A 27,896-nucleotide genomic window follows, 5' to 3' on the forward strand; every position below is an offset into this window, starting at 1 on the left:
AGACACACACAGACACACACAGACACACACACAGACACACACACACACACACACACACACACACACACAGACACACACACACAGACACACACACACACACACAGACTGAATTAATATTTAGCAATGGTTTTTATTTTTCATTCCTGTTGGCACTTTGTTTTGTTATTTATGAATCTGTACTTGATAATTAAAATAATGTGATTAAAAGCTTGTTAGAGTAAGAAAAAACAAACAAACACTGCCACAGGAAAAATGCTAATTTTCTAAGGTTAAAGAGCCTTTTTTAATTTGTACTGATGATGACGGTGGGAGTTGGAGAGACTTTAGAAAACAGAACGCTGCCATCCAACTTCACCTACTACTTCCAGTGCTTCCTTAGAGGCTGCTCCTCTTCATCATCAGCCTCCTCCAAGTGAACTAAATTGTGGAGGATGCAAGTGGCCTTCACCACTACATTTTCCCACTTTTGGTGAGACATGAAGCACTGTGGTAGAGTTTCTGATGGGCAGGAAGGATCCCAAATGTGCACTCATCACCATCTTCCTGGCTCGGCAGAGACGGTAACTGAACCTGTTTTCCCAGGTAGGGCCTGGGCTGAAGGTCTTCAGCTCATGGTAAAGGTGCTTCCTCTGGCAGGTCGAGGGTCTCGCCAAAGTCAGAGGCACAGAGGGTCCCACCATCACTGCCCCCACATCCACCATCCATAAAAGGTAGCGGGCATCAACTACTGCTAGGAGGACGATGGAGAAGCTCTCTTTGTAATTGTAATACTTCCTGTTGATGATGGGCCCGTGTTGCAACACGCTTCCCCTCGATTGCTCCCAGGCAGTTCAATAGTCTGTGGAAGTCTCACACATCTTTCACTATTCTTGCCAGCGTACAGTAACCCAACCCAATCTCCTGTTGATAGATACCTGAAAAATAATAATATAGAAAAAGTCGCAGGGGGTCAATAATCCATTGGTTGTAAATTAAATAAAAAATCTATACTTTAGCAAAGTTTCAGGAGCAGGAGCACACCTCAACTACACCACTTCCGGCATTCCTATAAATACCATCTAACCCTCTTCTTCCTGTTTCTTCCTCTCCTTCGCAGGGTCCTGAGGGGACCCGGCTGTTGCCTGGGTGCTGTGGCAGATTCCCCATAAGCTTCCCCACAACGCAGTCAGCAAGCGGAAGAACTATGCACATCACTTGTTTTCCTTAATAAATCTTGTTGACAGTGTGGTTCCTTGCTAGCGAAACATGCTATATCAACCGCACAGTTGGATGACGTTGTGAAGTAGCGTGGGATCATGGGAGTTGTTGTCTTCATTCTGAAACAACCAGTTTCTCCCAGTTCAGTGTTCATCGTTCAGGAGGGTTTTTACCAAGAACTGGTCTCCTCTCCAAAACAAACAGATTAAAATGATTAAAAGACAGTGAATAAAGCAGTTTAACATTAAAAAAATTAGTGTTTCTCTGATGCTGTTCAGATAGTTTGTTGCCAAGACAACTTTAATATAAACTTATTATGCAAAAGATTGTTTTGCTTCCGCTGTTAAGACATTAAAAGTCTTACTGAGGAGCTGACACATACACACATCGTATAGACCTGAGCGTCAATCAAGCTGACTGGTTGATCCAAGTCCTTGTTATGTTCTGTTAGACTCAAAACCAGTATAACAGTAACAGCCAGAACGTCTCTGAACGATAATCCACGCAGCTACTTGAGTCCAGAGAAGCACGTTACAGCCTCGAATCCAGCATCAGTGTCGGTTTATCTGCTACTGCTGCTGCAATGTGGAGAAAAACCACATCAAATTACATGTTTTAGGAGAAAAATCATGTACCAGATACTCAGATATAAACAGTTACAGCTATCTCCACAGGATCTGACTGCACAGCGTTTCAGAAGCGGAGTGTCTGTTCTTCCGCGGCCACATTTATAACACACAGTAGTTCAGAGGTGTTTTGCTGACATTTGTCTTGTTTAGCAGCATATTTAATACAGCTTGTTTAGATGCTTGTGGTTTTACTTCAATGTGAAATGCCAATACAGCTGATCTCACTGCACAGCTGTCGTCATTAACCCTGATTTCTGTTTGTTTTGTCAGGTAATGTAGTGATCATAAAATAAAGCTCAGTATTTTGGTAATGACTGCTGGTGAACAGGTAGTATTTATGATCGAATTTCACACTACCTCTGACATCTGACGACAGAAGCAGAAAAATATGGAAATAAAAAGAAGTATATCTTGAATTCGGCTGCATTAAAACAGAGTATATGATCATATAGAGCAGTAATCTCTCTTTGTCCCTTTATAACAGGAAGGAAAAAAGGTTTAACAGTTTGTTTTCACCAAACCGTGTTTACTCTGTATTTATTTCTTCTCCCTTTCCTCATACATGCTGCTCAAACTTCTTTCTTTCTTTCCCTTTACCCTTCTTCTTTTTGACCTTCTGTTGACTAAAAATGTAATCCTGTGTATCTGTTTCGCTCCATATTTAGAGGAAACTGCCAAAGCTAAACAATAGTGCACGACAAGAAATTTGGAAATTCCTTAATAATTTGTCTTTTAGGAAACTAAAAAAAAAAAAAAAAGTGTCTTTTGAACTTAAATGTGACCACTTTTGTACAAACTGCAGAGTTGACTCGGCTGCTCTCTAAATATTCCTGTTAAACTCCAACATCCTCCAATAATACAGTCAGTGTAAAGTCATGTATTTATGCTCTGTTGTAATATGTAGCCAGTTTTATTATTTTAGTGTTTCTGTTGTAAAAAAAAAAAAATTCCATTGACTGTAGTGAAGCTGTTGCCACGGTAACCATGGATTATACTTGTTATCAGAAAATGAATTATAGTTTCCTCTCTCTCTCTCTGTCCGTCTTCATGTCTCCATTATACCGTGTGTGTGTGTGTGTGTGTGTGTGTGTGTGTGTGTTATCTAAAATAGGATTCCTCTGAACAGACAGAAGACATTTAGAATAATAACAACCTACACACTGCTGCCGCTGTTCTTCTGTCTCTCTCCTCCCTCCGTCCTCATTTCCCTCTTCCTGCTCTTTTTTTTCTACCCTTTGTCCTTCCTTCCCTTTATTTCTTTTTCTTTCTTCCCCTTCCCCTTTCTTTCTTAAATCTATCCCTTCGTTTCCCTCCTGGCTTCTTTACTTCCATCTGCACTTTCCTCTGACCTTCCTTCAATCCCTCATTTCTTTCTTTCTTCCCTTCCAGGTGCGGATCTAGAGAAATATTCATGAGGTGGCAAGAGGGTGGCAGAGACGTATATATATATATATATATATATGTATATATATATATATATATATATATATATATGGTGGTGTGTCTTCCTCAAGTCGTCCTCTATCAGAGGCCTGCTGGGAGTTTGAGGGTTTCTATGCAGTATCTTAGCTGTTTCTAGGACTGTGCTCTTCTGGACAGAGACCTCAGATGTTGTACCTGGAATCTGCTGGAACCACTCTCCCAGTTTGTGGGTTACAGCCTCCCAGTGGTCTGATTACCACTGGCACCACTGTTGCCTTCACTCCCCACATCTTTTCTAGCTCCTCTTTCAGCCCTCTGTGTTTTACGATCCTCTCGTGTTCCTTCTTCTTGATGTTGCTGTCGGTTGGGATCGCTACGTCTATCACCGCTTCCTTCTTCTGTTGCTTGTCGATCAACACGATGTCCGGTTGGTTCGCTATCACCAGCTTGTCAGTCTGGATCTGGAAGTCCCACAGGATCTTGGCTTCTCAACCACCTTAGGAGGTGTCTTCCATTGTGACCTTCCATTGTGACCTCCATATATACATATATATAATATATATCAAATTAGTATTTGGTGTGATCACACTTTGCCTTTAAAAATGGCAGCAGTTCTCCTCGGTACGCTTGTGCACAATATTTCAAGGTTCTTGGCAGGTCGGCTGTTCAAAGCATCTTGGAGTACAAGTTTCTGTTCTTCTGTGGATTTAGGTGACTCAGTTGGTTCTATCTTCATGTAATCCCAGACAGACTAGATGATGTTGAGATCAGGCCTCTGCGTGTGTGTGTGTGGGGGGGGGGGGTCGATGTCATGCTGCAGCATAAATTCAGAAGTGATCAGACGCTTCTCTGATGGCATTTCATGATGGATAAGAATTTAAACATCTAAAGTGCCTAAAACTTTTGCACAGTACAGTATATATATATATATATATATATATATATATATATATATATATATATATATATATATACACAAACAATCACATATATCAATATTTGTTTGGAAAAGCCCTTAAATGAAAACATTTCAACTCAAAAACATTATTGTGGCACATACGTAAAGCATTGAATATAAATATCTACAGGATGCATTACTATGACTATGACTAACTTTAAACAGTTTTCACTGCCCTGAACATGGAAAACATGCTTGGCTACTTCTTTTATTTTTGTTTAGGTGCCTGAATGTTGTGGCCTCGACCTACAAGGTTGTTCTTATACTCCGACCTGTGTGTCTCAGAACAGCGTATGATCTTACCAGTTCACCCAGCAGCATCCAGATGTTCTGCCTCCGCAATCTCCAGAAAGCTCTCATGAACCACACTGTTGTAATAATATCTTAGAACAAATGAGATCTGCTCTTTTCTGAACATCTTCAGTTTCTTTTTAACCTCTTAAATGATTTCTTCTTAAACCATTTCAGCCAGTATTTCGCTTTGGATGGTTTAACTGGTGTATGTTTCATTTTTATCTTGCTGTTGAAGTCTTTTTTTTAAATCATAGGGTTGGAAAAACACTTTTGTCACTATCTGTCACTCTTTTTTTGTTCTCTGTCCATGCAAACACTCACATGGCTTTCAGATGGAGCACAAGAGCAGAAACCACTGTCTTTAAATCTGGCCTTTTTCCAACCACGACACCCTTCGATGGAGGTAAAAACACTCTTGGGGGAGGAATCATGCAGACAGAAATGTCAACAGGGGAAACAATAAGCTGTGTTTTTGGACTGTGAGTGCCAGCCATGAATGGGCTTTATACCACTCTGTTTGAAAGCTTCTGGCTCCTCCCTGCAGGGTCTCGGGGAAATTCTCCAGTTTCGGCTGCGCTGGCTCATCACACCTGTTTATACAAGATATTAACTCCTAATAATACACTATGGAGCAGTATTTACTAGATATATGTTTAAACTGAATCATATATTTATTAGATTGAGGCTAAACCATGTCTCCTAAATGCACCGTTTTAGGAAATATCCATTTGTGTGATTTGTGCTTCTTATTCAGATGTAAAATACTATGAGGACCAGCTGGAAAGGAGACGACTTGTGATAACTCAGGGACTCTCATTTCACTGTCTGAGCTCTCTTAACGCTCCCTCTTCTACCTCATCATCTCTGTGACGCTCATCATCTCTGTGGTGTTCTTCCACCTCGTCATCTCCCTGCTTATCTTTGCCTTTTCACTTCCCTGTTGCTCTCTTTCTATCACCAGTCCTCCTGATGCATCGCTGGTAGAAGAAAACTGGTGATTTAAGTGTCTCCTACAAGATCCAGGAAGTCTTCATTATTAATAACGGTGTACAACTTGTTGTGGAAAGTTTGAGTGAATCTTTGTTTTTCACTTACTGCCTGTTTCAACCTCCTGCAGCCCCTCAGTGTTTCCCCTCAACAGCCTTCTTAAATAAGATTCAAAGTGATCAGTACTTATGTCACTACAAGCTTTCTTTAAAGTTGTAATACACGACATTCAGCCACTAGATGTCTCACCTCAAATGCTCTCAGAAACATATTTTAGTGAACTGTTTAGCTGTAATTTGAGAAAGTTTGTGACGATGACGCCATCTTGGAAATGGACGTGGAGGACACGCGCTGCTGGTGAGGCCATCAAAACCAAGAACAGAGACGCTCAGATAACAACACACACAGAGGGAGTGTGACTTTATTCACTGCTCAGGCAATTACTCCTCTATATCTTTATATAGCAAATAGTTATTTGCTGACATCTAGCGAGGCTCAGTGTTATTTATTGCACCTTTAAGGATTTAAATTGGCTCCTAGAGATAAATCCTAAAACCAATATTCACCATTTGTGTCACTTATACTCTGGGACGCCACACATTTAGATCCAAGACATCCAGTGTTTATCCAGTAATGCTGAATAAATGGAAAACTTCCTTTTCTCCGAGTGCAAACTCTCAGGTGTCACTGCACTGCTGACTATTCTGGCTTTTTGTTTTGGGGCTTGGAGCGAGTGATGTTAGTGCTTTTTAAACTGGGTGTTTTTGTATGTTGCACCTGCACAACTGATCTGAACTTTGTGACATGTTTGTCTGCAGAATGAGCATTTTCAGAGATGTTAGTAGCTGCAGGAAATCCAGAGATTCTCGTAAGCAGCGGTGAATATTCGGGGTTTTGTCAGGTTTAAACCGTCCCTCACACAATCAAACACAAGTTACTATTACTAAACAAAACAACCCCGACACTATCCATCTGTGGCCGTTCTGCATTTCTACTTGTGGAAGTTGGCAACCCTGCAACGGAGATAAAATCTATTTTTGATCTTCTGTCTATCCCACATCTCCCTCCCATCCTCATAACTTCTCACCTAGACTGTGTTAATTAGCTTCCTCGCTGCCTCCCTGAAGTGAACACAGATCTGCTTTTTCCTTCGCTTCACAATATTTGCATCAGTTTGTTGAGCTTTTATCAGGTACATCATGCTCATTGAATGTATATAAGATATTTGACCATGAATGACAAACTTTTCATCGATGCTAGCGAGCCTTTAGCCACGTTTGCTAGCTAGCACTGCAATAATATTATTTGGTGCAGTGTGTCTTTTTGTTTGTTGTTATTGTCTCTATGCAAGTTATATTTATTCTCTTGTGTTGTTTTGAATGTTTTTTGGCTTTGATTCGATCAATAAAGTATATAAATAAAGGGGGTAGGACTAGAAAAGTTCTTTACTTCATCCTGCGCCCTTTTTGAACATTGAAAGGTTTTTATTTGTGTTGCTTACTGAAAGTTTGCTGTTATTTTTTGTTTTTGTTTTGTTTTGTTTCGCTGTCTTTATATTTTATTTTGTAATTTAACATGTTCGAATCTAATCTAAACATTGGAAACACTGTATATGGACTCCACTAGCCTTTCTGATTATTCTCATTTCTTCATAGATGAACAGTAAATATAACCTCATTCCTTCATTATATAGTCTGTCGACTGCTGTCTTCTTCTTCTTCTTCCTCTTCTTCTTCTTCTTCTTCGTCTGTTGTTGTTGTTGTCACAGATGAAGTCGTTCTGAAAGCACATTCACAAACAGCTCGTGTTGGAGGAGGGTAGAACGTAGGAGTCTACAGAGCGTCATCTCTTGCTGCGTTCACTTGCACTCAGACATCAGAGTTTCGCTTTTGTAAATGTCCGACCAGCCACAACTTTTCATATATATTTTTTTCAATGAGATTGTCCAAAACTGGAATGAAAGCATTTTTTTAAGGAAGTCCCTTCATCTGTTTCTTTTTTTTTTAACTTCCTCTCCCTCCATCTTTGTTTCTTTACCTCCTCTGTCTGTCCTTTTTCCTTCCTCTTTCACTCCTTTCTTTACCTCTATTATTCTTTCCTCCCTTCAAATCTTTGCCTTACTCTTCCTCTTTTTCATTTTCTGCTTCTAATATCCTTCCATCTCTTTCCCTCTTTCTTTCTTTCTTTCTCTTCTCTTTTTTTGCTTGTGTTGCCTCCGTCTTCCTTTCCTCCTTCTTTTGTTCTTTCTTTCTTCTCTTTTCCTATTTCTTGAGTTATTTATCTCTTCCTCCTTTTCTTTTTCCTTTCATCCTTTTTCTTTACTTCCTCCTTCCCTTTATTCTTCTTGTCTTCCTTCCATTGCTTTTCATTTTCTCCCTTTACTCTTTTCATTTTTTGTTATCTCAGTCTTCTCTTCTTCCCTCCTCTTCACTTCTTTCCAACCTCTTCTTGCTCTGTTGCTTCCATCCTTTCATTATTCCCTCCTTTATTCTTTCTTCTCCTATACCCTTCTTTCCCTTTTCTGTTGCCTCATCTTTCTTTTTGCCTTTTGTTTTCTTCTTTCCTTCCTTCTCTCCCTCCCTCCTTCCTCCTCTTTCTGCCCTTTTCTCTGACCTTCCTCTTTCCTTTCATCTCTCCATACCTCCTTCCTCTTTTCCCCTACCTCATTTCTTCCTCCTTTCTTCTTCCCTCTCTTTCATCCTCCTCATATTTCTGCTGTGTCACTCCTCCTTTCTTCTCTCCCTCCCTCCTTCCTCGCTTCTTTTCCTCTTCATCTTTCCTCTGACCTTCTTCCTTCATGCTCCACTCTTCGCTCTTCTTCCCTTCTTTTTACCTGTTTGCTTTGTCTCGTCTTCCCCCCCCTCCCCCATTCCTGTTCTTTCTGTCGTGCCTTCCTCTCTCTTCTTCCTATCTTTCCTCACCTCCGCTGGCAATTATTTGAAAACGACAGATTCTATTTGGTTTTCGGAGTAAAACCATCAGACTGACACTGTGTCTCTTTTCCATTCATAAAACACCAAACTACTCCTCTATCTCCCTCTTTCTCTCTCTCTCTCTATATCATCTGTTTACCTCATTTCTCTCTCTGTCACATTCTTTCCGAGTCCCATTAATCTCACGCACACACACACGCACACACACACACACACACCCACACACACACACACAATGACACAATGTAAACTCTCAGTGTGTATGCACTGTGTGTGATTTCCCATGATGCCGTGGGAAAAACAGTAGAGTCATTCATCACTGAGGATGAAGTTTAGAGAGATGTCACACACACACACACACACACACACACACACGCACACACACACTGAGGTTGCTGGTTAAAATCCATCTCATGATGCAATGTCACAGTCTTCTTCTTCTTCTTTGGTTAAATAACAAACAAAAAAAGTACTGCCAGCTCCAATTTGTTGGGGTATATTCTGGGAAAGTGGGCCACCTGATGTTCACTATGTTTCCATGGCGAATGGTTACCATCACCAGCACTAATGAGAAGTTTAAACTATGAATACTTTCACTATACTGTCTGCTTTCATCAGAATAACGGCTTCAAACTTTACTACATTGAGCCCAAAGTCCTCCTACACAGGTGATTTCACTTATTGTGGCTGATTAAACCTGCTCTCAGGTCTCTGTGGGTTTCACTGTCCTGTTGCACCTGTAATCATTCCTCCTGTTCATACTGACCATCAGAAGATCCCTTCATAATACACTTACAATGGAAGTGATGGGGGACAAAACCCACAGTCCTCCTTCTGTGCAAAAATGTATTTAAAAGTTTATCTGAAGCTAATATGAAGCTTCAGCGTCCAAATGAGTCAAATCAAGTAGATATCTTTCAACATTACAGTCTTTTTAGTGCCAAAGTCCTTCTTTTTGTTACTATACTTCCACCTGCAGCTCAACAGGGAAACACTGTCTGAGGAAACACAAAGAGGGAATTTGATGCTAAAAAGACTGTAAATGTGTCAGATATCCACTTGATATGACTAACTCAGACTGCTGAAGCCTCATATAAGCTTCACATCTGCTTTTAAATGACTGTGTGGACACACTGTGGATTTTGGCCTCCATCACTTCCACTGAAAGCACATTTGAAGGATCTTTTAATATCCAGTATGAACAGGAGGAATGATTACAGTGAGGAAAACCTCTTTCACTGTTCATATGGACACCTGAGAGTTGGTTTAACTGAAATATGAGTCACATGTGTACAAGAATAACAACAATAATGTTAAATCATAAACATGGATGACACGGCTGTGCTAGCATACACGTTCAGGATTATTTGTTGTGTATGATGACGACAGGCGATATGTGCAGAGAAGTGAGACGTTAAAAAAAAACAAACACATGAATTCTGATCTGACAGTGGTTGCATAGCCAGAGAAGAAGAAGTAGTTCTTCTAGGTTAGATTCATTCAAGCAAACATTAGCTCAACGTTAGCACGGAATTGCTATTGCTATCATACTTAGTCAAAGTCCTACTTACTTCGTTTGCTAGCTAACACTGAAAATACACTATTGCTGCTCCAAATTGGTTTGGAGTGTGGAGTATGAATTTGACAGGTGGCCAATTCTTAAATATAGCATTTTTAAGGAGGTTTACATTTTTTATGTGCAAGTTTGTTGTGTCAAAACATGATCCGACTGCTGTAAATATCTTATGATATTCTATATTTTGTAGGATGTGTCCTTGAGTTGTTAGATTTAGAATTTCGATTATGCTCTTCACTGGAATAAATAATTAAAACTGATAAACAGATTGGGGGGAAAAACATTAATGAATAAAATAAATACTGGTATTTCATTATGTTATTTTGTCATTAAGAGAGGCGGAAGCTGCAGTATGTCCATGGTTCCAGGGTCATCCACGTTATATGACTGTACACACTGTTGGAGAGAATTACTGGGGAATTCATTAAATAAAAGATTGGTGCAATAAATGTGTGGATGTATAATGATTGACAGCTGGAGCAGTGCACTCTCTTAGTTGAATCATCAGTACAAAACATAAACATCTGTGTATTAATAAAAAGTCTAAAATATAAGCCTGTGAAAATAAAAAAACATAAGGAGAGAAGTTAACTGTGACTCCCACAGCAGCATCTCAGTGAGCACTGGTGACGTCAAAGCTGAGGATTACAGTTTGTCAAAACCTGATAAAATATTTAGCAGTTTAAATCATTTTACTTTCAGATTCTGGGCTAATTTTGGATGAATATGAAAACGATGGAGCCGCGGTTTGTTCCCAGATGCTACTATGAAGCCTTCTGAGTTTGCTAAAGCTTTTCTCAAGAACACAGTTGGGGGAAAAACTTGACCATAAATGAACCTTTAGTATCGTTAGTTTAACCTGGAGTCTCTCGTGTTTCTATGTTGAGTAACACTGAGGATATAATTATCTGTTCATGTCAAATTTGACCCAGTTTTATATTTGAGAGCAGTGAAAACATCCACAACACATTCCTCTTAGCATTTATATTTCATGGTTTTTTCTCAAGTATCCCAGAATATACAAAAATGTAAATATTTCAACTCACATTAGAGGGTGTTCTGGGTTAAATGTGGCTAGTTTTTGTTTAGAAATTGAAAAATCACATTATCATGTTAAGTTTTCCTGTTTTAGTTAACAAAGGACTGTAATATAATGTGATTTTTAATGTCTTTTGTTTGTGTAAAACCTAAAGAATACACTCCCTCTGCTCTCTGAAAGCTTCGGTAAGGATTACTCACCCACTTATTAATGATGATAATGAATGAATATTGAAATAGGCAGTTAAAAAAGTAAAAAAATCTGTATGGAGGCTGGATAGAAACAGACCGAATACACATAAGGTTAACCATTTTAATATCGTTCAATCAGAAAACATAGGACACCACAGCAGTGCAAACAGGAAGTAGGCTTAAGATCTTCAATGTGACTTCCTGTTTCCTTCCCATTTTGGTCCCAAGTCATTGTCACCAACATCATCATTATGATCATGAACACAACTTTCTTCTTCAACATCTTCAAATCCCACATTTTAGTTTTTAAATATCACGTGTTTATAATTTACAGTGTTTATTGTACATCGGGCGGATTTGTTGTGTGCTTTTTGTCTGTAAACCAAATTTCCCTGACAGGACAATAAAGGTTCAAAATGCACAGGATAATTAGCATAATAATTATAATAATGCTAATTAGCTTTTAAACATCAGCAATTATCATTACCGACCCAATTGCCATCATTAGATTCACCGGCATCCTCAGCCCCGATCATAATAATTATAATTATTATCATCATTTTAATCATCATGACTGTCACAGCAGTCATCATCATCATCACCTCCACTGCTGTTATCTTCATCATCATTACACACACACACACACACACACACAAACACACTCGCATCACTGGACGCACAGTTTATAGAAGCAGGCAGGCCCATTAATTCATATATGGCTCAATTATTAACATCAAAGCCGGATCTAACAGAGGAGGAATAACTTCAGAAAGGCTCTGTTCACCAGGACGAAGGTTCGACGCGTCAGACTTTTCAAAAAGTTCATCCATTTAAAGTCCTTTTTCCAAAATTCATAAAAGTCATGAAGTCCAAAGATTTATCTGGGTTTTGGAGTTTGAAGTATTTTTCCAGCACAAAGACTTCATAGATCAGCCTACATTACCTTTTAAAACTCTGAAGGGGGGAAAAGCAGACAGCCACATCCTGGAAAATCCATCACACCGAAGAATCCGTCACACTATAAGAAGCCAATCACACTGTAGATCCCATTATACTGTACAATCCATGCTGCTAGAAAATCTGCGGGTCCGTGGAATCTGTTGCACTTTAAACTCCATCATGCAACCAAATTTGTCAAACTGTGAAGTTTACAGTCACATTTTTTTCACTGTAATGTCCAACGTGCTTTAGAATCCATTGCGCTACAGAGGCAGGATGTAATTTCCGTCACGCTGTATCATCTGTAACACCGCAGTGTCCAAAAATTCATCACACTGTAAAATTCATAGCCTCGTAAGTTCCATCAGGCTATGAATTTAAGTAATCCGTCACACTGTACAATCCCATCACGCCACAGAATCCGTTGCGTTGCTTGATAAGTCCTTCACGTCATCCAGTCTGTGACACAAGCTGTAAAAGTCCACCAATGATGAGGCTGAATTTGTCCCGACCCCATACGAACAGTCATGTAAAAAGCCACATCATCTGCAAACAATAACACTTGACATATTTCTACAAGCCGAATAGCCAGACAGTCAGTTATCTTGTTTTTATTGACCTTATTTTACTATCTGCTGCTTTATTCATCCATCTGGGGATGGAAAAAAAGGGTTTATTGAAAGCTAACCATTGATACAAAAATCAATCCTAGTGTTTGTTGTTGTTGTTGTTGTTGTTGTTGTTGTGAGTTTAGTTTCTATCCAGCAGCTGCAGCTGATGGGCGTCATTCAACAACTTCTTGGTTTTGTGCTTTGTGAAGCCAAAGAGTCTGTTTAGTTTTTCTTTATTTGTCAACGTTTTAATCTCCAAAGTTGCAAGTCAGTCAGGAAGGTTGTCATGGTAACTACGGTCAGTTTTATAGTCCCATGACTCCTCTGGGATTTCCAGGAAGAAAACACTCTCTAAATTAATTTATTCTTCAATTGAAGCAGTCGTTCTCAGGATGTGAAACGTCAGTCATGTTTTATGGGTTTATGAGGTTACTAAATAAGAAGGCAGCTCATTGGCTGACAGTGCTCAGGTGGGTGGAGTTTAAACAGACTGTTTTGTCAGAAATTGGCTCCCAATTTTGTTCACTACTGTGTTTACTTTCTGCACTGGAGTTTCTAAATTTTGAACTTTTTAGTGTCAAAAATGGCTACAATGGAAGCTGCGTACTCTCTCACAAAAAATACTTTTCATCTGCTGATAACAGATGTGTAAGGTAGTTATAAGGCATTACACCTTGTTAGTGGCAACTCAAAAAAGATGATTAATTAGCCCACAAAACCTTAATTTTCTGCTAACTTTAGAGAAACTTTAATGAGTGTGAAAGGGATGAATTTCTGACACATCTTAAGAGTTTGAGGAGGAAACAGTTCGGTGCCTTGGATCATGAGACCAGTGCTCCATAATTTTAGTAAAATCAACAACAAATAACTAAAAAAAAACATGTTAGGAGAAACTAATTGGCAAGAAACAACTCTTGTTCTCCTTAACTTGTTCTTTTTTCATGTCTTTGTGTTGTGAAATCACCGACATCTGTCTTGTCTTTTTTAAATTGATTTTGTCAATTTTTGTTGCAGGAACCACTTAGTTTTAGGGCTGCAACTAACGATTATTAATGATAACTAACAATTTAGATGATCGATTAATCTGATTATATTCTCAATCCATTAATTGTTTGGTCTATAAAATGTCCGTAAATGGTGAAAAACATCAATCACTGTTTCCCAAAGCCCAAGGTGACGTCTATAAATGTCTTCTTTTGTCCCAACTAACAGTCAACAATCTGAAGATATTCAGTTTACTGTCACAGAGAACTAAAGAAACCAGAAAATGATTTTATATTCATCTGAGAAGCTGGAATTTTGACTTTTTTTTTCTTAAAAAATGACAAAAAGCGATCGAATGATTATGAAAATAGTTGGTGATAAATTTTGTCAACTGATCATTGCAGCTCTACTTACTTTTTTTTTTTTTTTTTTAACAAATTATGTTATTTATCTTTTTGTTCTGTCGTAATTATTTTAACTGTGATGCACTTTGTACATTTGCTTTGAAAAGTCAATTATTACTTTGTATTCCACAATTATTTGGTCATATCAGATAGGTAAATTTTGATTTATAGATGGAACAGAAGAGATGGGAGATCCGAAAATGGACATTTCACATGTTAAATTCATGGGTGGGGTTTATTTGTAAAGGCTGTCAACAATTTCTATAACAATCTCCATAACGCCTTCTATGTGAAAACCCTTGTTTGTTTTTTTTTTTTTACTTTAAGCCTTTTAGAATCTCCATCAAACGTTTTTTTTTCCCAGCTCCACTTGTTCAAACACAAAACACAAACCACAGCATCGTTGCTCCTCAGCGGGAAATTATTCCTTCACATGTGGCGTTTTCTGTGGCTTAGAGCAAAAAATTTCGAAGCTTTTATATTCAAAGTAGATTTTTTGAAGCGAGGCTCCGGCAAAGCTTTTCAAACTTGCTGATATTTTGATCCAGAAGAAACAACAAAGTTGCTCTTTAAATTCAAGCTGAAGCAGTTGTGGAGTGTTAATGAGTGTGAATGAGTCCTCTTACTGCTGTGATCAGAGGACATAGAGTCCGTGTAGTGTTAATTGCAGCTCTGTTCAACGATCGACATGCAGCTGACTCCTGGGAAATCTGCCTTTTTTTACTGTCAACTGGTTTAATGTAGCAAAAACAGAAAGGTCCAGGCTCTGATTAATGCATACTTCATCTTTAGTCAACCGATCAAAACCCAACAAATTATCCACTGAATATTCCCTGGTCTGTGTGGGCTCAGGTCCAGCTTCTGTCAGGTCCATTTAAAATATATTCAAACAAGACAGTCAAAGGTCTTTTTCAGACTTGTCATGTTGTTTAGATTGGACTTTAGAAGCTGTCAAAATTCAAAACTTTGGCATTTTGGTGATGAAACAGTGTTTAACGTGTTTAACCTGACAAATATCGGACTTAAGGTCACATCATAAAACATATTGTCCTTTTAACTTTCAAGTTCAAAAGGATTTAAGTACGTACTGATCATGTGTCAAGTTGTTTATTTGAAGTGTACAGTTAATAGTATAGCCTACATAATTCTTGAAAACATAATGTTGTTTTTGAAGTCAAGAAGCAACCATTAGCTACTGCTGTAATATTGGATTTTGCCAATTTCAAGAATATATTGGCTGATAACATTTTGAGGAAAGGCAGAGTTTTGTGTTATTTTTAGGCTTTTAATGTGAAACATTTCACAAATGTTTCATTGAAAAGTTTTTGGTCAAATCATCTGGTTCGATTTTAAATCATAAATTCTTGTTCTTGTTGTTAATCTGACATCAGATTCGTCTCTCTGTGGCTGTCATCAGTCTTCAGGGCGATATAGTTATTGGAGAGTTTGGAGGCTAGCTGCTAGCTAGCAATGACTAATTCATCTCAGTCACTGCTAGCTTGTCTTTACTTTTTTACAGCACAGAAACCAGTTTAACCAGATCAGCCACGTGTTGAAGAAACAAATAATCCATCTGAAATAAAAAAAAAAATTAAAAACAAATTTCTTTAAAAACAGAACCAGTAGAGAAAATAACCAGTCAAGTCAGTCTTTCTCTTCATTCTAGCTGACTGCGTTTGTAAGCTTGTTAGCTTAGCAGTCAGTTTGCAGTCACTTTACTCTCGGTAAGGTGCGTAGCGTTAGCCATGGGAGGGGCTCGGAGGTTTGCGCAGCCACTGGTAGAACTGCCGCCGGTGGAGGCGGTGCCAGCGCACGTTGCCCTCAACGATCTCTAGCGCCCGCGGCAACGCAGGCCCCGCCCCCACGCCACTGGACTGGATGAACTCCTTTAACTGAGGACAGAAAGCACAGGAAGAAGGGCAGACAGACAGGGGAATAATGAAGGGAGGAGGAAGGTGAGCAGGAGTACAAGATGTAAGGAAGGGAGGAAAGAAGACAGGATAATAGAAAATAAATTAGATTATTAAAATGATCAAACACCTCTGTAACAGAAAAGACAAATATAGGTGTAGCAGCTGCTACCTGCTGTGTTCATTACACCCTGATATGAAAGTGTTGGACAGACCAAACATACTGATGATTAACTGTCTCACCAGCAGTGGAGCTGAAAATGTTAATTTTGTCCTGAAGGTGGCGTTAAAGCACAGATTGAATCATTAAAATGTTCATATGTTGGTGAACGAGAATCTGATGAGTACAATTCATGAAAATCTTGGCCAGTAGTCGTTGAGATGCATACACTCCATGACCAAAAAATATTTGGATAGGAATTTGCTCCCAATTCCTGTTCACAGGGCTTTGCTGCAGGGATTTTTTGCTCCCATTCAGCCACGAGAGGATTAGTGAGGTCCAACACAGATGTCGGCTGATAAGGTCTGGCTCACAGTCGGTGTTGGATGGAGTTTGGCTCTCACTTTGTTAGTGAGCGTCGCATCCAAGGAGGAAACTAATTCTCAAAAATTTTCAGTCCCTGTTTTGTAAGCTTGTATAACCTCCTGCTTTGCACCTGCTTTTCCACCATTTACAGCTGACTGGGGGGAATCGAGCATGACCTGTTGGAAATATCCTGTACTTCTATCCAAGGGTCTAAGTTTGTAAATTTAGAGGCAAATACGGTATGTCATTTGTGATTTTGGGCTATATATACTGTATATAAGACTTGATTTTGATGGTAAATATTTAATGCACCTGCTAATTATAAATGAGTGCCGCATACTTTTAATCGTATAACATGTTGTACTCAAATTGTTGGAGCAAAATGTTAGAAATGAACAAATCATGAGGCAGCCGGTGGGTCAAATATTAAAGGTTACTTGATGTTTTAATAAAAGAGGACTTTCCTTTTTTTTAATGACAGCTAAAGAGAAACACTTGAGCTTGAAATGCGTGATTAGAACTAAACGTCTTCTGGTCGGTTGCTAATTAAAGAGAAACACTTTGTTTTAAAAGGTTTATAATTAGAGGTAAAACTTTGTCGCATGAAAGCCGAGGTATCAAAGTGAGACTGTGTGTTTAAAGGATGGTAATTAAATGGAGAGTTTCCAGCATGAGAGACGAGGTATTAAAAGACAAACTTCATGGTCAAAAGAGAAACTTTCTTTTTTTAAGTTATGGACGGAAGAGGAAACTTACAGTAGTATTGTCCAGAGTTTGACAGATTCACTGGAGCGGAGGAGAAAATCCATCCCTTCAACTCACTTTAATACTGTTCATATTGTTAACTCTGCTCTCTTTTACTCCTGATCCATCCTCTCTTTCTCCTCCTGCCCTCTTCTCCTCTATCCTCCCTCCGTAACGCCTCTCCTCTCTGCCTCATCCCGAAAAACACATCTTTCAGAACACTAATGTCTACTATCAGTAACATGATGCAGTTTTTTTTTTATATATATATTCAAGAGTCCCAATTTAATTTGTGGTGATTCAGACGTTTCATCGATACTCAAGGCCACGTCGAGGCTGTTGCCATACCAACGGGATTGCTACTTGTCTCCAACAAAATTGTTTTTTTTTTGTGCCACAGAAAGTATTCATCACAAGATATTTATTCAGAAACGCCCACAACCTTTCATGTTTGTGGAAAATACAAGGTTGTGAACATTAGGAAGTTGGATTCAAAACAAACATTTTTCTGTCACTTCTTGTTCCGTTTTTTTTTCCTTCTGCTTTTCAGTAAAGATTTTTTGAGTTTCATGAAAAGCAAAGTTTTAAATAAAATAGAAATGAATATGTGTGGTAGCAGTGAAACAAAGAACATTATCACTGCTGTTGCTTTATTACATTGTTGAGTGTTTCAACAATTTCAACTCTAAATTGAGGATCGATTGAAATAAATGTTCGATTTCGACCTTTGAAATCAAAAGCAGGATTGGCGATTCTCACTGTATTTTTTTTCTCTCCACCCTCACCAACTTGCGCTTGTCCGGTGCACGTCTGAAGACAAGAAAACCATTTCAAAGACGACACAGCGTAGCTTACCGGTAGTTGCAGCTGCGTTACTTTACTCGATACACCGTGACCGCTGCCGGAGTCGAAGATAATGAAGAAAAACAACAGAAACGCTTCCCTCGAGTCATTTTGCCTTACCGTGAGTTGTCATTTACAGAAAAACTACATTTTGAAAGCTATTCTGCACACTTTGGTAAAGTTGGAAATATAATGACAGATTCTAACTTCCTGGATCAATAACTCATAAGCGAAACATTGTTAAAACGTAAACAACGCGTCTTTTCTGCCGCAGTAAGGTAAACAACAAGCTACAACCTAATTGTCACCAAAACAAACCGTCCTCCGAGCCGGACTGATAACATCGGTCTCTGTGTACGGCGGCTGTAAGACGAGTGCACAGTGACCGTCTACAAAGTGCAAAACTGAAACTTAATTTAAACTGTTGTTTTTTAAGAACCCTTCTGTCATCTAATGGCTCTTCTTTTGTTTTTGTGTTTAACAGTTTGTTCCCTGTTGATTGGTTGGTTTATGGCCTTAGTGTGGTACATTCCCCCAAAAATATGGCGGTTATATCACACTTGATACGAGGCAGCTGATCCTTTTATAGAAGAATTTGAAATGTAAATGACAGCAGTCAGGCTATAAAACCAGCGATCTGTTGATCTTTACAAATCAAGACTCGATAGTCTAACAATCAAGGAGCTGCCAGATATGAAAAAAAAAAGTTTGGGTCAAAAATTGAAACGAATCGTGGATTTGAAGAATGGTGACACCCCCCATTAAGAGCCGATTTTGAATCTTAATCTTCTGGTAACTTGAGGTATTTCTGAAGGTCTTGAGGACCTGCAGTTGACGTCTCAGCCTCTGACAGTCATCATACTGGTGGACAGAAAAGTTCACAAGGATTTTGTAGTGATCATGTTGTAAATGACGACTTTCATATTTCAAAAGAAAAACATAGACGATCTGAGAAACCACGATGAGGAACGACTGAATAGAACTAGTTAAAGGACGGTTCACAATATTTCAAGTCTGTATTTAAACCAACAGTCAGGAGCCCAAACGAACATTGAAACATGTCTTTCTTGCTGTTTTCATTCCTCCTGTTCATACTGACCATTAAAAGGTTCCTTCATAGTGTGCTTTTAATATAAGTGAGAGTGGCTGAGCGGTCTTCCTTGGTCTTAATTAGTCAAATCAAGTGGATATCTTCCACTTGGAGTTAAAGTCTTTTTTGTATAAATTTCCCTCTTTTTGTTGCTTATTATCCACTGCAGCTCAACAGGGAAATGCAAAGAGGAAATTTAATACTAAAAAGACTGCAGCTCTGGAGGAAATCTGTTTGATTTGACTCATTTGGACGACTGAAGCTTCACATTAGCTTCAGATAAACCTTTAAATACTCTTTTCACAGTAGGAGGACTGACTTTTGTCCCACATCATTTACACTGAAAACACATTACAATGCAATTTAATGGCCGGTATAAACAGGAGGAGTGATTACAGTGAGCAAAAACCTCTTTCAGTGTTGTCTTAAGACACACTTGAAAAATTGTGAAACAATCCTTTGAGGTTTGTAGCCAATAAGATGGTCTCTAATCATGGCAGATTGTTTTTTAGCTATGCAGGAAAACATGTATTATTGTTTTTTTCACTGACTGTGTGGGATGAACCTGAACGCACATCTTACTTATGATTTAGTTTTTATTTATTTGTCTAGGAGGGATTGTTCTCCAGGTCAAAAGATCCAAATATCTCCAGATGTGTTAGTTGACGTTGAACACAGACACATGCTTAAATTTTTAGGGACGTAAACAACTAAGAAGGAACAGCGGAGGAAGTACTGAAGTTCAATAATGTCTATCCACTGCAAAAAAAAGGAAAGTTATAATGTCTTGTTCTGGGATGATAAAACCTTATTTTTTTGAATTATCAAAGACAAATACTCCTGTCAAGCACCATATGCACTTTAGGTTATTAGGCTTGCTTCAAAATAACTGGTCTTTTGTAAGGTATTCGGTCTATTTGTCATCTCGAACTGACAAGAAACAAGTCTGAAAAGTGGATTGCTCTTTTATCATTCAATATCCCACATCTCTATTAAGAGAAAACAAGATTGCTTTGCTTAATTTGAAGATATTAATTCCTAAATTGAGTCAAATTAAAAAGTAGACGCATGCTATAACTCATAAACTCATAAACTGAAATGACTTTAAAGACAAATAATTTAGTTTCAAGCATCTTTAACTCAAATTTCTGACAGTTAATCTCTTATCTGAAGCCAAACAGGCTTTAATATAAATGTTTTTTAAAAACTAGTTTTAAGTTTAGATCAGGTTGATAGTGGGTAGATTTGCTAGTTTCAAGAAAACTTAAGTCATATTTGCTGAACCCACTGGCAGATTTTCTTCCTTGAAATGATCAAATTTCATTAGTTCAAAGAATATTTTGTACTATTTCAAGTAGGGGAGTGTTTGCAGTGTGTGTGTGTGTGTGTGTGTGTGTGTGTGTATTTACCTCATTGAGTTCTCTCTCAGTGTTCAGGAACTCTGTGACTCCACCGATTAATTTTGAATTCATGAACAACGCTTCACCGTAACTGAACAGAGAGACAGTGAGAAAGTCAGTTAGTGTTTCTGTTGGTTAAAAGCATTTCGTTCGTCTAAAACTTCACCAAACTTCACTTCTCCATCTCTCTCACCGCGCGTTGAGGACGTCCCACTTTTCTCTGAAGTATTTCCAGGCCAGGTTTCGACCCTGAGGGTTCCTGCCGACGTGGATGATGACGTCGATCACGTCCTGCTCCGGGACCAGGTCAGAGGTCAGAGACAGGTTCAGTAACCTGGGAGACACGGAGAGAGACAGAAGGGCTCAGTAACCACGGTGACAGTAATTATTGAGGTCAAAGGTGGCTGTTGTGGTCTTGAAAAAGTTAAACTGTGCAGCAATGTTAAAATGCTATGAATTCTCTTTCACAAATGCTAGCATGCTAATATTTGTTACTATGCTAAAAATGAGCCTGTGGGTCATATTATGCTACTGTTCATATTAGTGTAAAACGTTAGCATGCTAATGTTAGGGAGGGATAGTGAAGAGCCTATTAATATTGAATTACGACTAATACTATTTGTATTTGTATCTGTATTTGTTGAGGCAGCAAAATTATTTGTATTTGAATAAAAGTGGAAACAGGCGTAACAGTTCCTCCGCTGCTGTTGCACTGTGCTGCTCTGTCTTGTCTGTCCGTGCGCTGTCACTGTCCTCTTTTTGCGTTGTAACGTTATCAGTTATGAATGTGTTTTTCACTGTGTGAGAAAATGGACGTGTGGCGTGAGAGTGTGTGAAAAGTGTCAACTGCATGAGTCTCACGGTCAGTGTGTAAGAGTTGGCGGCTCTGATTAGCTTGTACATCATGAGATGTTTCAGCACAAAAACATCAATATGCTCACTTACATGATAAACTGTAGTCTGTGGATCTTGTTTTAGCATGAATTTTGGACAACAAAGTTAGCATGCTAAAACATTATTGTTTACATTAGCATGGTAGAAATATGATCTTAATCATGGTGATATTAGTGTAAATTCTAGTCTGCTGTATAATATTTAAACATGTGAACAAATGTTACTATGCTAATGTTTGTTAGCATGCTAAAATAGCCTGTGGATCATGTTTTAACAGGTTTACTTATTATACTACTGCTTATATTACTATAAAATGTTTCATAATGTGCTTAAACATTAGTTTATAAATGTTTTAGAATACTAACAAACATCAATATGTTTATGTACGACTTATATACAATAAAATATTAGATAAAATATTATCCTGTGGATCTTGTTTTAGCGTCTTTTAAAATATGTAAAAAAGTTAGAATGCTCAAATATTAATTACTGTAAGTTTTATGTAAATTAGCATACTTATCATGGTGATATTAATGTAAATTCTAAAATGCTAACATTGAGATCAAACTGGTAAAACTATGTAAGATGTTTTAGCATACTAACAAAAATCAATATGCTTATGACATGATAAAACATTATCCCATGGATCTTATTTTAGGTATTTTAAAATCTCTAACAAGGTTAGCATGTTAAAACATTAATTACTGTAAGTTTTATTTGCATTAGCATACTTATCATAGTGATATTAGTGTAAATTCTAAAATGCTAATGAGTTCTTGCCTGCTAAAATACTACAGATGGATCACTGTCTCACTATGTGGATAATATTTAAACATGCTAACAAATTTGACTTTGCTAATGTTTGTTAGCATGCTAAAATCTTAGCCTGTGGATAATATTTTAGCTCACCACCAGCAGAAACTGTTAACAAAAAATATAGCATAAAACTGTCAGCCTACTAAGATGTTTTTATTCCTCTGTTGTCTTCAGAAAGCCAAAGTATTAAGCTGTAAAACACACAAGCACAGGCTGTATATCAGTTTGTGTAAATTAGGCAGAAAAGGTCAAGTTGGCTTTATGGAAACTGACATTTTGTATTTTTTGCGCTGCTGTTAGGAGCCCCGCTGGAAGGGGTTTCTGTCAAACCAAGAATCACTTTCAACTCTCAAACTCCCAGCTTGTCAGTTATTGTGGGAATTCAGGGATTTGCAGAAAGGGTTTGGCTGTACAATCCTGATGATTTAGACGTATAAACACATCACATCGAGTGTATTTTAAGATGTGAGGATGAGCAAGACAAAGAACCAGAACGGAGAGAGAGAGTTTCACAACTGGACTGATGTTCATTCATCCAACACGGTGTTCAGTTTACCTTCATCTTTCTTTACTTTCTGTTTCCATGTTTCTGTATTTTTGTGTCACTTTACTCTGTGTGTGTGTGTGTGTGTGTGTGTGTGTGTGTGTGTGTGTGAGGTGGTTATTTGTAGCGGCCGTCTTTTCATTAAACTCCAAAATCAATTTTCTCTCTCTTTCTCCACAATCCCTCTGCGCTGAAACCATTTCCTATGTGACCAATCAGTGTGTTTCTGTTTTTGATTTTTTTGTGTACGTGTGTGTGTGTGTGAGTGTGTGTGTGTGTGTGTGTGTGTGTGTGTGTGCGATAGCTGCTATCTGAACATGCAGTACTACCACTCTGATTGCAGAACAGTTTACTCTGGCTGGAAAATCAATACCTGACATGCACACACACACACACACACACACACACACACACACACACACACACACACACACACACACAGATCTGTCTCACTGTACAGTTTTGAATGTGTGTATGTGTGTTCGTGTGTGTGTGTGTGTGAGATCCATCCTCTCGCTATTTTTCTCAACGAGAGATAGCAGCAGTTAGCTCCTGATGAAATACACCGCTGTTAACACACACACACACACACACACACACACACACACACACACACACACACACACACACACAGAGAGGGCTGGATTTACGTACAGGCACGGCCTCGGGCGAATTTTCACAGCACCTTTCATTCAATTTGCTCTGTTTTCTGTTCCAATACGGCATGAAAATCTACTTGCAGACTTGAAAAACTTTCTGCAGTCAAGAATTAATCACTGTCAGCATTTAGTCACCTCTATTTATTTTTTTTCTAAGTCAAAGTTTTATGGTAATGAAGTTGAAAGTGTTGGAAACTCACATTCAAGATTTGGGAGTCAGCAGCTGAAAATCCAAATTGAGCTCTTATACTTTCTTTACAGCTGCGCTAATCAGTTTATCTCATTTTTATATTAGCATTGGATCAAATGGCTGCATTTAAAGTGAAGGATGTTATTCCTCTCAGCTCTAAGGAGTGTTTGACCAGCCGAAACTAAAGAGAAAAAAAAAACGTGACCCCTATTGGTCCATAAGAAACATTTCAAATATTCAGCAGCTGATTGGGTGGATGTGGGTCACGTGTGTACAGTGGCAACATGTCTGAATGAAAATATGAAACGAAAAGCACAACAGCTGAAAGATCTACTGGAGAAAATCCCTAATTGACTGGATATTTCAAGGCTGCTGAGTCTTCATCTAGTCGACAAACACATAATAACTCCTGAAAATTAAATGAAGATAAAACTGAAAATCCTTCAAAACAAAAAGAATTGCTGTTTAATAATAATCTGATGAAATTAACTCCCTGGATCCAAACTTCAGTTCACACATCAACAGAAACGTAGAAAAAGCACGAAAGTTTATAAATCATAAAGATGCTGTGATGCATTTTTAACTGATCTCCTGAAAAAAGCCACTGAGAGACACATTAGTCCAGTTTTAGCTGCTCTGACTTCCTGTAACATGTAGAACTGACTTTAAGGTCTTCCTCCTTATATACAAACAAACACGCTGCTGATAGATATCAGGAAACCAGCTCGCTAAATACTTTCAAAAGAAAACTTAAAACCTAAAAATCTCTTTACTCGAGCATTTAAATAGCTTTGCTCGCTCTCTGCTGCACTAAAATGTTATATTTTAATTTATTTCATACATTCTGTGCTTTAACTTCTTCTTATCATATTATATTCCTTCATTATTATGAATTCTATGTATTTTAGTTTCACTTTATCAAGTAGGTTTTACTTTTAATTTTATTTTCCATCTTATGTCACATCAATGTTTTTTCTTTTCTACATGCTTTTATTTTCTTTTATGTCCTCGTCATGTAATTGTTGTTGTAAAGCACTTTGAGCTGCATTTCTTGTATGACAGGTGCATACAATAATACAAATAAAGTTATTAAAGCTGAGGGCTAACACTAGCGCGGTAGCTAGCTGTGACTCACAACCGTCTCATCAAGATAAAGAGTCTGAGACACTTCAACCACCTGATATGTTGCTGCGGAGAGGACACAAGAGGCTACATAGTGGACGGAAAAAGGTCAAATCAAGCAGATGAATCCACCGAACCTGACTGAGTGATCAGGCCGAGACAAGTTTAAAACAACAGTTTTTATCGCCACCTCGTCTGGATCGGAGGTTTCACTCAGTATCCGTCTCCGTATATATATGAGAGCAGCTACCCTCCAGAGGAAATATGCAGCTGATCTGGAGGAAGATTTTGTGGATGAAATTGGACAATTTAGAGAATTTATTAAAGAAAACAAGCTCAGCAAGGTCACCGCTGCAGTTTATAAGAGGAAGGAAACTCCAGTCTGTCTCCAAATGTTGATATAATACTCCGACTATTTATGACTTTGACTGTGACCAAAGCCAGCCAGCGGGGAGCGTTGAGAACTGGGACTAGTTAAAAATAGACTAGAGATCAACAACGGGCCAAAACAAACTGAATCACCTGCCACTGATGTCCATTCAAAGTGATATTCTGCCTCATTAAGGACTTCTCAGTCAGAAAAACAAGGAGGGAAACTTCTAAAGGCAGGAATCTGTATTTATGAATGTGCTGCAGTGTTTATTGTGTTTTTATGGCTTTGTTTTATTGGAGTATTTCACGGCGGTTTGATTTGTGTCTGTCAGGATGTTGTGCAGCTTGTAGATGTGAACATCTTTCTTCTATAGAGAGGTTGTCTCAGTGTAATATTCCCAGCGTGATATTACACGTGGCATTAAATTACTTTTTTTTTCTGGTAAAGCATGACGAGTGAGCTCACACAAAGGGCAGCCCGGGGGGTCTATGACCACCTTAATCCTCCACTGATTTCAGGTCAATGTTTAGGTTTTACAGCTCGCAACCAGCACCAAACTACTGACAGACGAAGTTAGAGACGAGATAAAGAGGCAGATGTTTCTCACAGGAGTTGGTGGAGAGTAAAAACAAAGATAAAAGAGAGTAAATATCAGACTTACCTTCATCAATCTGTGTCTAAACAGTTTAACCAGGCAACACAACGTATTTATACTGTCATAAAATGTCAATGTTGCGTTTACAGCTTGTTGTGTTGCCCCCCAAAAGAGATTTAAACAATATAGTATCCTCCTCCATCATAATAATAATAAATTAGATTTATATAGAGTCCAGAGACACTTTACACAAAAGGAGAAAAAGAAAACTAAGCCGAGCTTAAATAATAAGAAACTGAGAGGTTAACTGGTTAACGGTGGGCTGAAAGTCTGAGCAAACAGGTTTTGAGGGCTGGTTTGAAAGAGTCCAGGGTGGGAGGGGAAGGGAGAGAGATCTAGAGGGTGGGGGGGCTGGTGCGGGGGGACGGAGAGCAGCCCCGAGTCCGAGGACCGCAGGCTTCGGGAAGGTGTGTGTTGGTGGAGGAGGGGGGGGGGGGACTGGAAGAGTTTGTAGGTATTTCACAGGGAGCCAGTGTAGGTGAATGAGAGTGGGGGGGTTGATGTGCTGCGATCATGTTTACTTATATTTACATTGTGCAAAATCATTTTTAAGGAATATATTCCAGTGTTTCCCAGAGATCTGCTGTATGGAGGCAATTATATGAGCAAACAGCTCGTACGCTGGTGAAAAAGTAAGTAAAGCACAAGACTAAGATGTTTTTTATGTGTATTAAAAGCAGAAGATGTCAGAGGGTCCTTGAACGCATCAGCAGGGGGAGTTTTAAAACAGTTTGGTGGAAGCTGAGTATATATAAGAGCTGCGATTAGTCGATTAATTGCCAATTATTATGATAATCAATTAATCGTTTTGAGTCATTTATTAAGACAGAAGGTCAAAATTCTCTGATTCCAGTTTGTCAAATGTGAATATTTTCTGGTTTCTTTAGACAAATTAATCCTAGAATGTAAATATTCTCAGTGGGATCAACACAGTGTGGTCGAGGTTTATGATCAGATCAATAATATTCATTAACTGAGCTTTAAAAGCAAACAAATATATAAAAAAACAAGCTTTCTAAAACGTCTCTTATTCGTTGTCACAAATCGTGGTACCTGTTGAGCAGGAAGGTGTTGTCCGAGCAGGTCAGAGCCTCCAGCAGGATCTTCTTCTCTGAGACGGCGTTGGACGAGTGAAACTTCATCCAGATGAACTCCCACACGTCCTCGTCCATCAGACTGACCCCGGTGCAGTAAACGATGTCTCTGATGTTGGGAGGAATCCTACAGACACGAGGACAGAAAGACCAGCACCACAAAAAATATAAAAGTGTTCCACATTTGAGGTAAGAAGGTAATAAAAACCAGAAAACCCTGATAAGACAGGTGCTGTGGATTAATCAGGAGAGAGACGTTAATTAAATTAGACGGCTCCGTTAAAAACTCCTGTAGACACGGGTCATAAAACGCAGACACAAAGAGAGACTCAGGAGACAACCGGGACTCCGAAAGGTCTCAGGAAGCCTAATTGGTCCGAGTGCTTCAAAGTTTATTGAATCAGAACATGTTTTGCATTTTCACAGTAGAGTTTGAAGATTATTGCAGCAGCACTGACAGTCCGACCTGTTTCCCAGCAGGCCTTGTTGGTTGTAAAACCGCTGTCATAAATCATAATCTAATCAATCTTTAAATCATTTGTCATGTGAGTCGTACTATACGCGCTTTAGGAGACTTTTTAAAGGGAAAAAACTACAAATTTAAATGTTTAATCTTTGGTTTTAATGTCCAGAAGTTTTCAGTTGAGCATATATGAATAAATAGAGGAAACAGTTTGAGCTCCAGATGTGTATGAATCATGTTGCTGAGACGTTCTGAGTCTTTAGTGACGTTAAAACATGTATTGATTGTGCCGATTGAACAGTTTCATTGATGTGATCGTTTTGCTGATTGTTCCAGCCGGCGAAGCGTGAATGTGATATAATTATGATTAATATCGAGCTGAGATATCAAGTTTTAAGCCTGTATGATA

General features: G+C 38.5%; 1 protein-coding gene across 1 annotated transcript in view; it reads right to left on the minus strand.

Moving 5' to 3' along the window:
• Positions 1–14,524: 14,524 nt before the first annotated feature.
• The window catches only part of LOC121890471 (thyrotropin-releasing hormone-degrading ectoenzyme-like), a 198,157-nt gene continuing 184,785 nt past the window's right edge, over positions 14,525–27,896 (minus strand). Inside the window, exons 18-21 of the mRNA XM_042402755.1 lie at positions 26,984–27,151; positions 20,871–21,011; positions 20,687–20,768; positions 14,525–16,056 (exon numbers count right to left, since the gene is read on the minus strand). Of these exons, the coding sequence (XP_042258689.1) occupies positions 15,904–16,056; positions 20,687–20,768; positions 20,871–21,011; positions 26,984–27,151 (544 nt within the window). The 3' untranslated portion in view covers positions 14,525–15,903. The remainder of the gene's footprint in view (positions 16,057–20,686; positions 20,769–20,870; positions 21,012–26,983; positions 27,152–27,896) is intronic.

The sequence above is a fragment of the Thunnus maccoyii genome, chromosome 23, assembly GCF_910596095.1.
Source record: "Thunnus maccoyii chromosome 23, fThuMac1.1, whole genome shotgun sequence".
Lineage (NCBI taxonomy): Eukaryota > Metazoa > Chordata > Actinopteri > Scombriformes > Scombridae > Thunnus > Thunnus maccoyii.